Genomic DNA, 15268 nt, shown 5'->3' on the forward strand with positions numbered 1-15268 from the left:
AAAGGAAGTATGAACAACTCTTAAATCCTAAAATTTTAAATCATAAATATATATAATATACTTCAAAATAATAAATAATAAATAATAAATAATAAATAAGTACAGGTGCTTGAATTCATTTTAAACGCCTAAATCATATCACCAATAAATATCTAGATCAATTTCAGATGTCCTAAGTATCATCCGGATTGTTCCGCGCGTATAAATTCGCAACATATCAAAATATATCTGATATTTTTTTTTATTTTTTTAAGCTCCATTGCATCAATAAAATTTTGTAAAAAACAAAATTTAGATATGTACGGGTGCATGGGATACAGGAGAGTGAAGAGAGAATTAAAAAAAAAAAATTGATTTTGAATTGATAAAATCTATACGATCCGACCGATTTAATGACCCCAAATTAATTTCAATTCCAAAACTATGGACAAAGTAAACGTTGTGATTTTCGTAGAAAAATAAAAGATATACAGCCCCCGGCACAACTTTTTCAGCGAACCAAAGTTTGGGCGCAAGATCTACCGCCGCCGTTAGGTCGAGCAGTTTGTTTACAGAGCAAAATCAGCAATGTTTCGACGTCTCTCCGCCGCCGTCCACCGTCAACTTCAGGTGACTGCCACTCTCGGCCATCGTCGAACCGCCGCCGCCGCCTCTCGTTCACACTTTCTGGGTTTTGTCAGACCCTACTCTGTCTCCTCAGTCGCCGCCGACGATCCCTCATCCCTAATCGCCTCCTCCCTCACGAGATCGTGCGGGATCTCCGACCATGCCGCCCTCTCCATCTCCAAGAAAGTCCAGCCCGACGCCCTCGACAAAGCGCTCTCGGTGCTCGCCGTCCTCAAGGACTACGGCTTCGAAGAAGCTCATCTCGTCCGCCTCGTCAACCTCTATCCTCGTTCCCTCTTGATGGACGTCGAGAAGACCTTGAAGCCCAAGCTGGAGTTCTATTGCGGGATCAGCCTCGTCGGAACCGCCCTCCCGGAGGTCCTGTCAGCGAAACCCCGGCTGCTGACGGCTAGCTTGGAGAAGCGATTGATCCCCAACGTTGAGTTCCTCAAATCGATTTTGAAAACGAATAAGAACCTCGTGGATGCCCTAAAACACTCGCCTTGGTTGATGGCCTTCGACACCAGAACTGCCGTTCTTCCCAAGGTCGATGCTCTGCGCGCATATGGCGTGCCCGATGATGTAATCTTGGTGCTTTTGACCCGTTGCGGCTACGCTTTGGTGGCAGATACAGATCGATTCAATGATGCCTTAGACGCGGTAAAGAAGATGGGTATCTGTTCGAAGAAATCCACATTCGCCTATGCCCTCGGGGTGCTCGCTATATTCCCCAAGAAGAAGTGGTTGGAGAAAATGGAGAACTTGAGGGAATTGGGGTGGTCGCAGAATCATATCTTGGAGGCATTTGCAAAGTTTCCTTACATTATGCGGGCATCGACTGAGAAGATAAGGAAGACTGCCAAGTTTGTGGAAGAGAAGCTGGGATGGACACCGGAGCACACAGTGAAGAATCCGTTCGTCCTGTCGTTGAGCCTGGAGAAGAGGTTGATGCCCAGGTATGCCGTCCTGAGCATTCTAGTGCACATGGGATTGATCAAGCCTTGCTTCATTTGGAGTCATTTCAAGATTTCGGACAAGAACTTCCTGGTGCGATTTGTGACCAAGTATCAAGAGAAAGCTCCAGAGATAGTTGAAGCTTATCAAAAAGTGAAATCAGATATATGACTAGACAAATCTGCTAACAAGCAAACTCTAATGTAAGACAAGGTTTGCCTCTTACACCATCCATTGAGATGATCTGAATTGTTCAGTTGTCGCCTGCATCTTTGCTAGATTTTGTTGCGTTAACTTAAACTCAGTTTAGGGCATGTAGCTTGTTGCTTAGAGTATGATTGAGATGTATACCTCTATTAAGCTTTTGAAAGTTGATTTTTGATTGATCTAGTTGGCCCTATAGACTCAACTTATGCTGTTGATTTTCCTTTTGTGGGAGTGATATTAGTTAATAGTGCCTTTACTAATTACAATTGCTTTATCCTCTATTGATTCTGAGAGTGTGACTATGTAGGATGGAATGAAGAAAATCATTTCACTGAAAGATCTGATCAGTGATCTTAGTGTTCCTTGCGCACTCACTCATCAACTGTTTCTAGGATAGTGGAGTGAAAATGAACTTAACCAAGGAACAATGCTTTACTTTAAGGACTAAGTACATTTTCTTAAGGTTCTATTATGGTTGTGATATTTATTAATCCCATGGGGGATAGGAGAAAAAGATGATAATTATGCTTGAAACGCATGTGAGCTACATGAAGCTACAACCTTAAAGTTTACGAGAAACAAATAGAGTTTGATAGTATTTCAAATGCGAGCCAATTTGCTTAGACTGAATTTGCGACCTTAGCAATAAAATGCTATAGAAAACATGTTCAGTCCTTAGACATAGTGACTTAGTGTGTCTCGTGCTATCAAACCTTAGCAATAAAAGGTTTTGGGGGAATAATTCATTAAAATATCTCTAATATTTCGAGTCTTGATTATGTTCCTAAAGTTTTTACGGAGCCATTTATGTCCCTCATGTTTTACAAAGTATCTCAAATTTATCACCGTTGTCAATTCTTCTGTTTTCTCTAATAGAATCTTTCACGTGAGATACGCATGATCATTTTCAGTGCCCAACTTGCTCGCTCGCTCACATCAGGGTCAAGGAGGGAGGCGAAGGCAGAGTTCTTGCGGTCGGCAACAAGCTCGAGGAGGAGCGGCCGAAGCTGAAAACATCGGCCTTGACAAAGAGGGCGTTGTTCGTGACAAACTCAGGGGCAATGTAGCAGTTGGCGCCGGCGACACGAGTATGGAAGTGGGTATGGTCCTCTGGGAACTGACGTGCCATGCTGAAGTCGATGATCTTGGGCATCCACCGTGTTGAATTATAAAGTGATGTTCTTAGAAGACTAAGTTAATCTAGTTTATTGCGTGTTAAATGGTTTATTTTATAATTTGGAAATCTAATCATTGATAGTTTTGTCCGAGTCTTTAGGCGTTTAGAACGTGTCGTGTGTGATCCTATTTTATAGGATCACCCCTTAGGGTTATCACCCCCTAGGGTTTTCCCTTTGCCTAACCGTAGCTAGGACTTTTGCCTAAGTACATTTAGGATTTTCCTGCAAACTCATTCAAATATGTTAGCCACAAATAACCTTAACTTTGAACCTTTGCCATTTATCAAAACTCAGGTTCGATCTTCAGATGCTTCCTGCACCAACAATCTCCCCCTGTTTTATTATGACAATAAAATTCAGAGTTAAGTAACATATGAAAGTAGCATACCTCATCTCTTGCTAGAGCAGCTGGCTACGGCCCACCTCTCTTGGCTAGGATCCCCTGAGCAGTAATATCTATATGCACTAAGGCTAACTAACGCTGACCGAACTCATCATAAGGACTAAGGGAGGTAACCCTCCCTTGGGTCATGTCTATCTCTAAGGTCGAAAACATGTATGTTAATACATATGGACCTCTAGTCTAGTGACAAGACCGGATGCACGTATGATGTTATGAAACATATGTAATGCTATATCTATATCTAAACGTTGATTGAGGGCATACAAAAAGGAGTGAGAAGATCGCATTGTCGAAACGTTCCGAGACGCGATCGGCAAAATGCAGGTAGTCAGGACCCAATACATGATATAGTCCTGGACCTTAAGAGAGAGTGACCTGAAGTCAGTCACTACAGGTGGTCTCTACTCCCCAAAAAGATGCATATGGATAGTATCTAAGGTAATATGGGAGTATGACTCACCAAATGGTAGGTCCTTACTAGGGTAACATAAGAATGAACATGTGGATGGCCTAAGTCCAAGACTAGTGCATAAGAGGGTGGGAGAAAACTGAAAATCCTTTCCACCAACTCTGGTGGAGTAAGTCGGATCATCAACTCTATCTGGTTGTTGTAAAACTGAGCACACAAGTTGTGGTTAACTGCATGGCTGTAGTAAACCAGCTTATCTAGCTGGTAATGCACAATCATCTGGGTAATAGGAGAACAGTATTTAGCAAAAATGGTTCTGCTTAAATATCTACACTTTAATGGGGAAAAGGTATACCTAATGAACTCTAGCTTATGCCGCTCAATAGGAAACTTAGCATCGGTGGAAGGGGTACTACTGGAAGCAGGGTCTATGATCCGTCTCTTCCTATTTTTATACATGCATATATATAAAAATAAATGCATAGAAAATACATACAGACAAATATAATGTAATGTGGTATACCTAGGAAGCATCTAGAGGTGTTAGTAAGGTTGAAGGGGAGAAAATCGGGCTTAGACGGCGCCTCGGTGTGACTTGATTCGGGAAAGAACGCGGACAGAAGAGCTTCTGTTCGCTGGAAAAATCAGTGTTGAGGGCACCCTCAACCGCATTGAGGGTTCCCTCAATGCGTTATGGGGGCGCCTCATATCGGTGGGAGGCACCCTCCATACCGTTGGCGGGAAAATTCTCGCCGCTCCCAAGGGCGCCTCCTTTCATTTGGAGGCGCCCTATATTTTTTTTATTTTTTAAAATTATTTATTTATTTATTTAAGTTTAGCTTTAGGTTTTAAATTAGAGTTTGCGTTAGTTTTAATTAGGATTAGTTGAGTTAAGTTTAAGTTTGTGTTGATTTGATTAAGTTAAATTAATTTGGAATTACACTAGTTAAAGATTGAATAGTTTTATTAATTTGGGTTAATTAAGAATTTAATTAATTATTTATTAGATTAATTTAGTAATTTAATGGATTAATTCATTAATTAAATACTTAATTGATTAGTTTTATAAATTGATTAGATTAATTGAATTGATTTGATATTAATTAATTTGATTAGATTGATGAATTGATTAGATTAAGTCTAAATTTTACCTAGGTTCATCTCACCATTTTCTAAGTTATCAATCAGGGAACCTTATAAGTTTTTGTGAGATGGTTAATTTCATCTTTGATTTAGGTTATCATCTAAGGATTAATTTACATTTGAGTTAGACTCAGGTTTTTTAATTAGTCAATTGAATATTCATTTCAAAGATTGGCTTCCAGGCTGTGGCGAGGCACTAGGCCTTCTTGGGTATGGGATCATCCACCACTTCTAGACAAAGTCTTTCAAAGAAATTGGATATTTAATTTTTTTTCTTTTTGAAACCCCTAAGTCTAACTAGTCAAGTGTAAATTACGTCTAGATCCTTATCTAACCTAATCTAAGAATGTATAATAAGAGCAAGAAAACAAATATCAAACAATTCTATTTATAAAAATAGTTTTTCTATTGTCTCCCCCTGGATCATAGCCTCGATAGTGTCTATCAAGATAGTGGACTTAATCCTTGGGGACCCAATATTGTCCAAGTCCAACATGATTAATCAAGTTTGACTTGGGGACTCATGGCTGGACTACTTTTCTATTTGTTCTATTTATAATTGATAAATGAGACTTGTATTTTTGTTTAGCCTTAAATCCAAGTCCGGATTGGTTGTAGACGGCTCTCTATTTTCCAAGAATCAAATTAAGATACTTGGAACCCAAAGTGAACTGTTCCAACGTGTCTTTGAGTTCTTTAACTTGAGTTTTCAAATTGAAATTTTCTTCCTCAAGTTGTTGGACTTGAATTGAACTTCCAATTTGAACTGACTCAGTCAAAAGACTCAATTTAGTCTCCTCCTTAAGGATTGTTACCTCCTTTTGGAGTGACTTGACTCGAAAGTTGGATTTGGCTAATTTACGCATAAGGTAGTTAACTAAATTATGCAGTTTACTTAATTGAGAAATACTTACAGTGGATTTAGGCCCTTCGGAAATCGAGTTCTTCATCGGAGTCTTATGAAGAAGACTCATCCCATGTTGCTTGTAATGCTTTCTTCTTCCTTTTGATTCAGATAGTTGGCTTTGATGTGTCCCTTTTGGTTGTAGCCGCAGTAGGTAACTTTGAACTTTACTTTAGAACTGGCTTGTACTATCTTGAACTGAATAGCCTGCTTGATGTCCTTCTTCATGAATCCTTTTTCCTTTTTGTAGAGTTTGCGTACTAGGTTGACGATCTCGGCTGTGATCTCGTCATCGTCATCTTCTGAGTCCGATTCGTCTTCGGACTCGGGTTCAGTTCTACGCTTTGCTTTTGGTTCTCGAGTTCTGCTTGTACCTGCAATCAAAGCAATGTCTTTCTCGGCTGGACGTGCATTAGTCTGTTCGTGCAATTCAAATTCGAAAAATAACTCGTCTAGTCTAATTAAAGAAAGGTCCTTGGATACTTTTTAGCGTTTATCATGGATGCCCACAAAGTATTCCTTGGAAAGACATTGAATGCGTACCTTATTACGTCTCAATTCTCTATCTTTTGTCTGATCTCGTGGAGTCTGTTCAGTAGATCTTTTATCCGCGTATGAAGTTAGCTAGCTGTCTCACCTTCCTACATTTTTATGTTATATAACTTATTTAAAATTATATCGCGCTTACTTAGTTTCATATCGATGATGTCTTTGTGCAGCTCGATCAGCTTCTCCCATAGTTCTTTCGCGCTTGAGAATGGACCAACTCGGTTCAGCTCTTCCTTTGTTAGACCACATTGAAGAGTACATGCTGCTTTGATGTTGGCCTCGACCTTCTCTATTATACTTGCGTCCCAATTCTTACATGATACTAGTTTTCCCGTGCCATCGAGTGGGATTTAGATGACGGTTCTGATGATCATCCACATCTCAAACTGGGTTTGGAGGTAGGACTCCATTTGGCCCTTCCAGTAGCCGAAGTCCTCGCCGGAGAAGAGAGGCGGGCGAGCTGTGATGTAGCCTTCTTGGTGGGCCATTGTAGAAGTAAAATCTCGCACAAACAAAAACAAGAAACTTTGTTCCAAGACTTGGTCTTGGATTAGTAGTGCGGGATTAAAACTAACTGTGCGAACTCGAGTGGTGTTGCACCAGCTTCAAGGAAAAATTTTAATTGCGATAAAAATAGATCAGAAGGCGACAATTTTACCGATTCCGATCGACTTCGAAAAACTAAAAATTACCACGAAAAATTGCTTGAATAGTGGTTTCACCAATTCGAAGCGACCCACTCTGATACCAATTGTATGATCGAAAGTGCTAGAGGGGGGTCAATAGTGCTCGTGGCTTTCACGTCATTTTAAAACAATCGATTGGAGTAAACGTTACGCAGTGGAATAAAAAGAAACACCACACGAGCACACCAAGGAATTACTTGGTTCGGAGCCTGTGGCGACTCCTACTCCAAGGCCCACGCCCGTTGAGCGTTTACTTTGGGTAATCACTATCAATTCGAAAGTTACAATTTGAAGTACAATATAAATGAAAAACTTATACCGACAAACAAGGAATTAGTAAACTTGAAGCTTCTGGTCGTCGGAGTCGAGTTGTAGCTTTATCGGATAGTTCTCTGAGCAGCACATGGAAGACGGATTGCAATTTCGAATTGTTCTTTGTTGCTGCTCAAGACAGGCTTATATAGCCCATTGAGGGCGCCCTCAACAGCATGGAGGGTGCCTCCAACCTCACCGAATCTGCAGCGTGGATAAGCTCCACTTAGCTTCACCAGCAGCCTATCCGCCCGAGGGCGCCTCCAAGTCCATGGAGGGAGCCTTCCATCCAGCGTCCAAGGCGTCCTTAAGCTCCATGGAGGGCGCCCTCGACCTGCTTCCTGCACTGCTTCAGCCAAGGCACCCGAGGCGCCTCCAATCTCCATGGAGGGCGCCTCAGACACTATTCATCCAGGCTTGTAGTACTTTTTCATTCCCTGCAAGATATCTTAGAACAAAATACAAACTATATCCTATAAAATAAAGTTAGAACAAATATAACAAGATTAATATAACAATTTGACAGCCATAGGACTGTCCGGTTCTGATTAGGATTTCCAGTCGGAAACCCTAGGACTAATCGACTCCTACTGTTCCCTCACCGAGAAACGTGTCTTCACCTACTCCACTTAGGAGAGTTTACCTGTTGCCAGACCAGTCCTCCAGACTGGCTGGACTTTTGCTCAGCGCCCTAGGCTCCAGGACTTTCTACTGGACGTTCGCTCCACAACCCGTCCAGTCTTCCACCCGGTTAGTGACACTAAGATTTTCCACCTAGAGTCCCTGACTCTAGGATTTTTGCCCGAATCCCTCGACCTACCAAGACTTTTCGCCTAGAGTTACCATCCCCTATGACCTAGGGTTACCACACTACAAAAAAAATAGGTCTTTAGGTGCGGTTTTAACAAACTATAGAAGTGATTTTCAACCGATCCTAAAGATTTTGAATCGGTTACTTGACCGATCCAACAGCTTGCGCTCCTAGAATCAATGGCATTGGTTATAGCAACCGGTGGTGAAAATAGAACAACCGCTGCTGATGTCTCTATAGAAGCGGTTACTAACCGCCTTAATAGGTTACAATACCACTTCCTAGGGTTTTCCCTTTGCCTAACCGCAGCTAGGACTTTTGCCTAAGTACACTTAGAACTTTCCTACAAACTCATTCAAGCATGTTAGACCACAAATAACCTTAACTTTGAACCCTTTGTCATTTATCAAAACTCAGGTTCGATCGTCGGATGCTTCCTGCACCAACAGTTAGTGCTAACCGCACTTTACTTTATAGCTTTAGGAAGCCACTCGGCCTTATTCATCGCCGACTTAGTTTTAGAGTCGTCGCTCGGCTATTATTATCATAGACTTGAGTTTATAACCGTCATTCGACTGTTGATGCATAGACTTGGGTTTATAGTCGTCGTTCGGCTATTGAAGGCGCAGATTTATAGTCGTCGCTCGACTGTTGAAGAAGACTAGGGTTAATAGTCATTGCTTGGCTATCAAAGACAAGCGTTTATAGTCGCTACTCGAGTGTTGAAGAAGACAAGGGTTTATAGTCACCGCTCGACTGTTGACGAAGACAAGGGTTTATAGTCGTCACTCGACTGTTGATGAAGACAAGGGTTCATAATCGCTGCCGCTCAACTGTTAACAAAGATAAAGGTTTATAGTTGCCGCTCGACTTTTAACTTGGCCGAGCGGCACAAGAGTCTGGCACACTTGAGATTTTTATTCATTGTCGTCTTCCTGCATCCACAAGACATATATTCATACAAGTACATTAGGAGTTAACCATGTACCTCTCACCTGGCCCTATAGGGCTAGAGATGGTTGCACTCCGGGGTCGATCAAACTTTCTTCCATCTTCGTCTTACAAATAGTACACTCCTGAGCGGAGCTTCTGAATGGTTTTAAAAGGTCCTGCCCATGGAGCCTCTAATTTAGTGACGTCACCGACCGGCTTCACTCTTTTCACACCAGATCGCTGACCTAGAATGACCTTGGGATCACCCTCCGATTATAGTTTCGCTTCATGCGTTGTCTGTACGCCATCAGCCGGACGACGACCTTATCCCACGCTTCTTCCACCAGGTCAAGCTCCATGAGCCTCTGCTCAGCGTTTCCATCATCGTAGAGCTGCAGCCGATCAAATTCTACTCCAACTTCTACTGGAACCACCGCCTCACCGCCATACACCAGATGGAATGGTGTGATGTAAATCACCTCTCTTGGTGTGGTGCGTTGGGCCCACAACACGCTCAAGAGATCATCGACCTAGCTGCCTCCAGCATGGTCGAGCTGAGCCCGTAAACCCCTAAGGATTTCCCGGTTGGTGACTTCCACCTAGCCGTTGCTCTGAGGGTAGGCTACTGAGGTGAAAAACTGAGCAATGTCGTAGCCCTCGCACTACTCCTTGAGTCTTCGTCCGACGAACTACCTCCCATTATTCGAGACGAGCCAGTGAGGGATGTTGAACCGACATAGGATATTCTGCCATATGAACTTAATGACCATATGTTCGATTATCTTGGCTAGCGGCTCGACCTCCACCCACTTTGAGAAGTAGTCTACTGCGACAAGTAGAAATCTGTGCTGATCGATCGCCTTTGGGAATGGTCCAATGATATATATACCTCATTGGTCGAATGGACAAGACACCGTGGATGCCTTCATCTACTGCAAGGTGGTCCAAAAGTATCCTGCTAGCAGGATCTTTCGGCCAGCAATCTGCCATCCAGGTGACTTCCGTAGGAGCCTTGATGAACCTCCCTCAAGATATATTCAATGTCCTCTGATCCGACGCACTTGAGTAACGGTCTTGAGAAAGCTCTTTTATATAACTGGTTGTCGATTAGAGTGAACTGCTCGGCCCTCTTTTTCAACAAGCGAGCTTCTTCCTGATCGGCTAGAGTGCTACCCGATTGGAGAAACTCTATCAATGGGGTCCTCTAGTCACTCGAAAAGGTTATTCCTTCCATCCTATCAATGTGTGCCGCCAGTGAGAACTACTTAATCGATTGACTTATTATAACCATCGATAATGAACTGGCTAACTTAGCCAGCTTGTCTGCGGCCTGGTTGTCTAATCAAGAGATCTTCTGTATAACAACTTCTTGGAAGTTTGCCTTCAACTTCTCGAAAGCTTCTACATGTAGCCTGAGTTAGGAGCTACTTATTTCGAATGCCCCCAATAGCTGCTGAGCAGCCAGCTGAGAATCTGAGTGGATGAAGAGTTTTGCAGCTCCGACATGCCGAGCCACCTGCAAGCTGGCTATCAGGGCCTCGTACTCGACTTCATTATTTATAGCCCAATATTTTAGTCGTACAAACAATTGCATCCTGTCCTCCCATGGTGAAATCAAAAGAATGTCAATCCCACTGCCTTGTCGAGTGGACGATCTGTCTACATATATTTTTCAAGTAGCGTTCAGCTCGGCTTTCTGGACCTCAGTGACAAAATCAACTAAGGTCTGGGCCTTGATCGTCGTCCGGGGCTGATATTGTATATCGAACTCGCTCAGCTTGGTTGTCCATTTGATCAGCCATCTTGATGCCTCTGGGTTAAGAAGGACTCTCCCCAAGGCACTATTGGTCATCATGACGATCGGATGTAATAGGAAGTACGGACGGAACCTCCGAGCGGCGAGTACTAGTGTGTATGCTAATTTTTCAAGACTGGTGTAGCAGGACTCTATATCTTTTAATATACGACTCAGAAAATATATATGTTGTTGCTCGGAGCCATTCTGACACACTAAAGCCGAGCCGACCTCATACTCGATGGATGACAAGTAAATCCATAGTAGCTCGCCAACGATGGGCTTGGCCTATACAGGCAAGGAGGTAAGGTACTTCTTGACCTCTTCCAATGTCTTGTCGCATTCCACGTCCCACTGGAACTTAGTCGCTTGACGTAGTATCTTGAAGAACGGGTGACTCTGGTTGGACGATTTGGAGATGAACCTTGATAGTACAGTAATCCTCCTAGTCAGCAGTTGGGACTCCTTCAAGTTACGGGACGGGGGCATGTCTTGTAGTGCCTTTACCTTGCTTAGATTCGACTCGATCCCCCTTCGGTGACGATGAATTCGAGGAAGCGGCTACTTCCGAACAAGCACTTGTTCAGGTTTAGCTTGATTCTATACGCCCTCAAGGTTCGGCAAGTTTCTTCGATATTTGCACAAAGGTCAGCAGCTTGGAGGGATTTTATTAATATGTCATCGACATATACCTCCATGTTGCGACCGATCTGCCTTTGGAACACCTTGTTTATCAGTCTCTGATAGGTGGTGCCAGCATTCTTCAATCCGAACGGCATGACATTGTAGCAATAAGTTTCTTCGGCAGTGATAAAGCTAATCTTCTCTTGATCCTCCCGGGCGAACGACACTTGGTTATAACCTTGGTATGCGTCGAGCATGCAGATCAGCTTGCAACCCGCCGTGGAGTCCACCATCTGGTCTATCCTGGACAAGAGATAGAAATCTTTCGAGCAAACCTTGTTCAGATTACGAAAGTCGATGTAGACTCACCATTTGTTGCCCGGCTTGAAGACCAACACGATGTTGACGAGCTAGCTCAGAAACTAAACCTTGCGAATGTGGCCGGTTTCCAACAGTTTTTCTATCTCCCCCTGAATGATCTGGTTCGGCTTCGCACTGAAGTCTCTCTTCCGCTGTTTAACCGGCCAAGCGTCCGGTCGGACGTGAAGCTCGTGCTGAGCTACACTTAGCGAGATGCCCGGGAGCTCGTGGGTCGACCAAGTGAATACATCGTGATTTCGCCTAAGGCAAGTGACCAGCTCTCCCTTCCTTTCCTTTGTTAGGTCAGCTGTGACGAAGGTGGTGACCTCCTGTAATGCCCAAAAATTCTCAAAATAATTATTAGAAATATCCTAGTATTTTTCTGGAATTTTAGGATATTTTTACAGAATTTTTAGAGTAGCGAAAGTAGCAAAAATAAAGGGAATCGTAAAATAGCCTATGCGGGAATTGAACCCGAGACCTAATGGGTCCTACGACTTATAGATAGCTCTAATAACCAAGTGAACCCAGCAGGGCCGTGCTGAAAGGAAAGGGAATCAATTATGTTTATACTTAAGTTAGGCAAATTAACCACTTGATATAAATAGGGAAATTAAGAGAGGAGTTATGAAATTTTTATTCGTAACTTTTCCTCTCCCAAAACCCTCACACGCCGCCTCTTCTCCTTTCCCTTCTCCTCTCGGCGCACCAAGCCCCAAGGGCTAGGGTTCCATCCCAAATGCTCCCAGAGCACCTTTCCGGCGATAACTCCGGCACGAGGACGTTTCTCTCCGCGAGAAGAACGCGTGGACGTAAGAGGATCGTCGAGGGAATCGTCTCTACCGGACAACTAGCGACTAGATCCGTAAGAAAACTAGCGCAAGAGTTAAGAAACCCCTCACCTGCAGTATAAGTAGCTCTCATATGAATTTCTGCTTTGTTTGGTAGTATACGAATTTTGACACATAGGTTGTGCAATAGTGCACACTAGGTGTTCGATAATATGTGTAGCACAGGAAAAGAATGTAACTTAGGCATTTTAATAGCTTAGTAAGTGCAATAGAAGCATTTATTAAGTATGCATAGTTTTACTACAGTCATATGGGACTACGGTCCAATGGGTGGGCTCCCACAGTCGCCTCTAGGTTCAGATAACCAAGCTCTAGGTTCAGATAACCTAGCTCTAGGTTCAGATAACCTAGCTCTAGGTTCAGATAACCTAGAAATAGTAATATAAGAAGAACTCAGCTATAATCAGTATTTTATTTTAGCAGTGACACTGTACTGGATTAGATATCTATTGGGTTGGACTCCCACAGTCGTCCCTAGGTTTAGATAACCTAGTAACCCTACTAAATTCGGGACTTGCAATCCTGGGTCTAGTTAGGGATGCGCGCACAGCAAGTACAGTTGTCAGGCCCATCCAGCAGCATGATTATTATTTTAATCTACTTACGAATATAGTTTTCAAAACCTCACAAGTAGTTATGTGAATTCAGTACAGCTTTATCATTAGTTTAGAATTAGCTCAGTCCAGTTTGTTCGTATCAGTTTAGTCTTCTATTGATACAACGTGATAGATTATGTTAGCACTTGTTGCCATGACTAGTTTGTTGTATGCCATGCTATGTGTTTTTCATGTTCAGTACACATATATTTCAAATAGCATGTTTTAAAAGCATGATTTCATCGTATGCATGTTTTTGTGAGGTAGATGGTTTCTTACTAAGCTCTCAAGCTTACAGATACTCTTTTCCTTATACTGCAGATAAAGGTAAAGGAAAGATGGACTAGCGGAGGCTGGAGGTCAATGCAAGGAAGATGTGTGTGGGTGGAACTTGGAATAAAGATCTTAGGGATTTAGCAAGTTTTGTTTTGGGCATTAGAACTCTTTAGCACTTTATTTCTTCCGCACTTAAGTATGTTTAAATGTCATGAACTAGTGAATTATGCACCATGCCATGTTTAGAATGCTAGATAATTGATGCTAGAATGCATTTCAGTAGGTTTAGAGTTGGCATATGAGATTTCTGCTCAAACTAGGGCTGAAATCAGGTTCTGATATGAAATCAGAAACCCCGATCGATCAGCCGTTCGATTGGAGGTTTCTCAATCGATCAACTGATCGATTGGGCAACTTATTCCGTCAACAGAATGCGCCTGGATCGATCAGTCGATCGATCCAGCGAATTCGTCGCGAATAGAAGGTTTGAGGATCGATCAGCCGATCGATCCGAGCTGAACCTGCGTACAGCGCGTCGTTGAATCGATCCAGCCAATCGATTGGACATACTGGATCGATCAGCCGATCGATCCAGACGTTAGTTCCCGCATACATTAGGGTCTGGAATCGATCGCTGGATCGATTGCCCAACCTGGATCGATCAGCCGATCGATCCAAATTAGTCTCCGTGCACAGTAGCACGCTGGATCGATCCGTGGATCGATCAGAGGCCTAGTACTAGCTGAAAACACCTTAGTTCAGCCCCCGATGACAGCAGAAACCTAGAACACCCCTTCTAGCATAACCACAGCAATTCAAGGGGTAGTTTAAACATTAAGCTCAGATAGTATAGCGATTAACAGAAGCGTATTCATTAGTTCAGCAAAATTTTAATCAGACCAGCTTTCCGCACATGAATTAGACAGCATAATGTAACGATCGGCCTCACAGACTAGCCAGTAGAGGGCGGGTCGTTACAGAGTGGTATCAGAGCAGAAAGTTTCATACTTCCTACACACACATCAGCATTGAACCTGCAGCTTCCAAGTAAGAAACGTCTCTCACTTTATTATGTTCTTTCTTTCATGTTTATAGATACTGTAGCATGTTGATTGATGATAGTGCTTAACATGATAGTGATAGTAGTTGTATAAACATGATTGCTTTAGTTATGTATGTCCTTTGTTCCTTTAGAAATGGCACGAGGACACCCATTTAGAAGGGCACCAGCTATTGATCCCCAACATGAGGCAGGCAGTTCAGTGCCTCCCCCAGACCTTACAGCATTAGTGGCTCAGTTACAGAAGCAGCTAGCAGAACAGCAACAGTCGATAGCCACCTTAAAGGCTAATCAGCAGAATACTCCCACTGTCACCCCGGAACCAAACATAGCAACCCCAGTAGTTATAGAGGTTCCACCAGTCCAGCCTACAACACCAGTAGCCCCAGCAGCAGTAGAGGCAAAGAGAGAAGCCTATCTGATCCAGTGGCAGAGAGTCAAGCCCGAGAATTTCTCAGGCACCAGTGAACCATGGGATGCTCAAGCCTGGTTCAAAACACTGGAGAGTACGATGGAGCTTCTGGACTGGCCAGAACATGAGAAGGTGAAGTGCGCCTCCTTCTGCTTGACAGGAGATGCACGTATGTGGTGGGAGAGAATTAGAGCGAAGC

At 43.1% G+C, this 15268-nt stretch overlaps 1 protein-coding gene across 2 annotated transcripts; it reads left to right on the forward strand.

Annotated features, from left to right (window-relative positions):
* The first annotated feature begins 430 nt into the window (after positions 1 to 430).
* LOC122036402 (transcription termination factor MTERF2, chloroplastic-like) lies at positions 431 to 3035 on the forward strand. Of its 2 annotated transcripts, none has more exons than XM_042595699.1 (2): positions 431 to 1773; positions 2679 to 3035. In XM_042595699.1, the coding sequence occupies exon 1, from the start codon at positions 568 to 570 to the stop codon at positions 1729 to 1731; it is 1164 nt and encodes a 387-aa protein (XP_042451633.1). In that variant the 5' UTR covers positions 431 to 567; the 3' UTR covers positions 1732 to 1773; positions 2679 to 3035. The 2 variants fall into 2 exon arrangements, with proteins under 2 accessions (XP_042451633.1, XP_042451634.1); XM_042595700.1 differs by having other exon boundaries at positions 431 to 1763.
* The last annotated feature ends 12233 nt before the right edge of the window (positions 3036 to 15268 follow it).

Source organism: Zingiber officinale, unplaced genomic scaffold (genome assembly GCF_018446385.1).
Source record: "Zingiber officinale cultivar Zhangliang unplaced genomic scaffold, Zo_v1.1 ctg153, whole genome shotgun sequence".
In the NCBI taxonomy this organism is placed as follows: domain Eukaryota; kingdom Viridiplantae; phylum Streptophyta; class Magnoliopsida; order Zingiberales; family Zingiberaceae; genus Zingiber; species Zingiber officinale.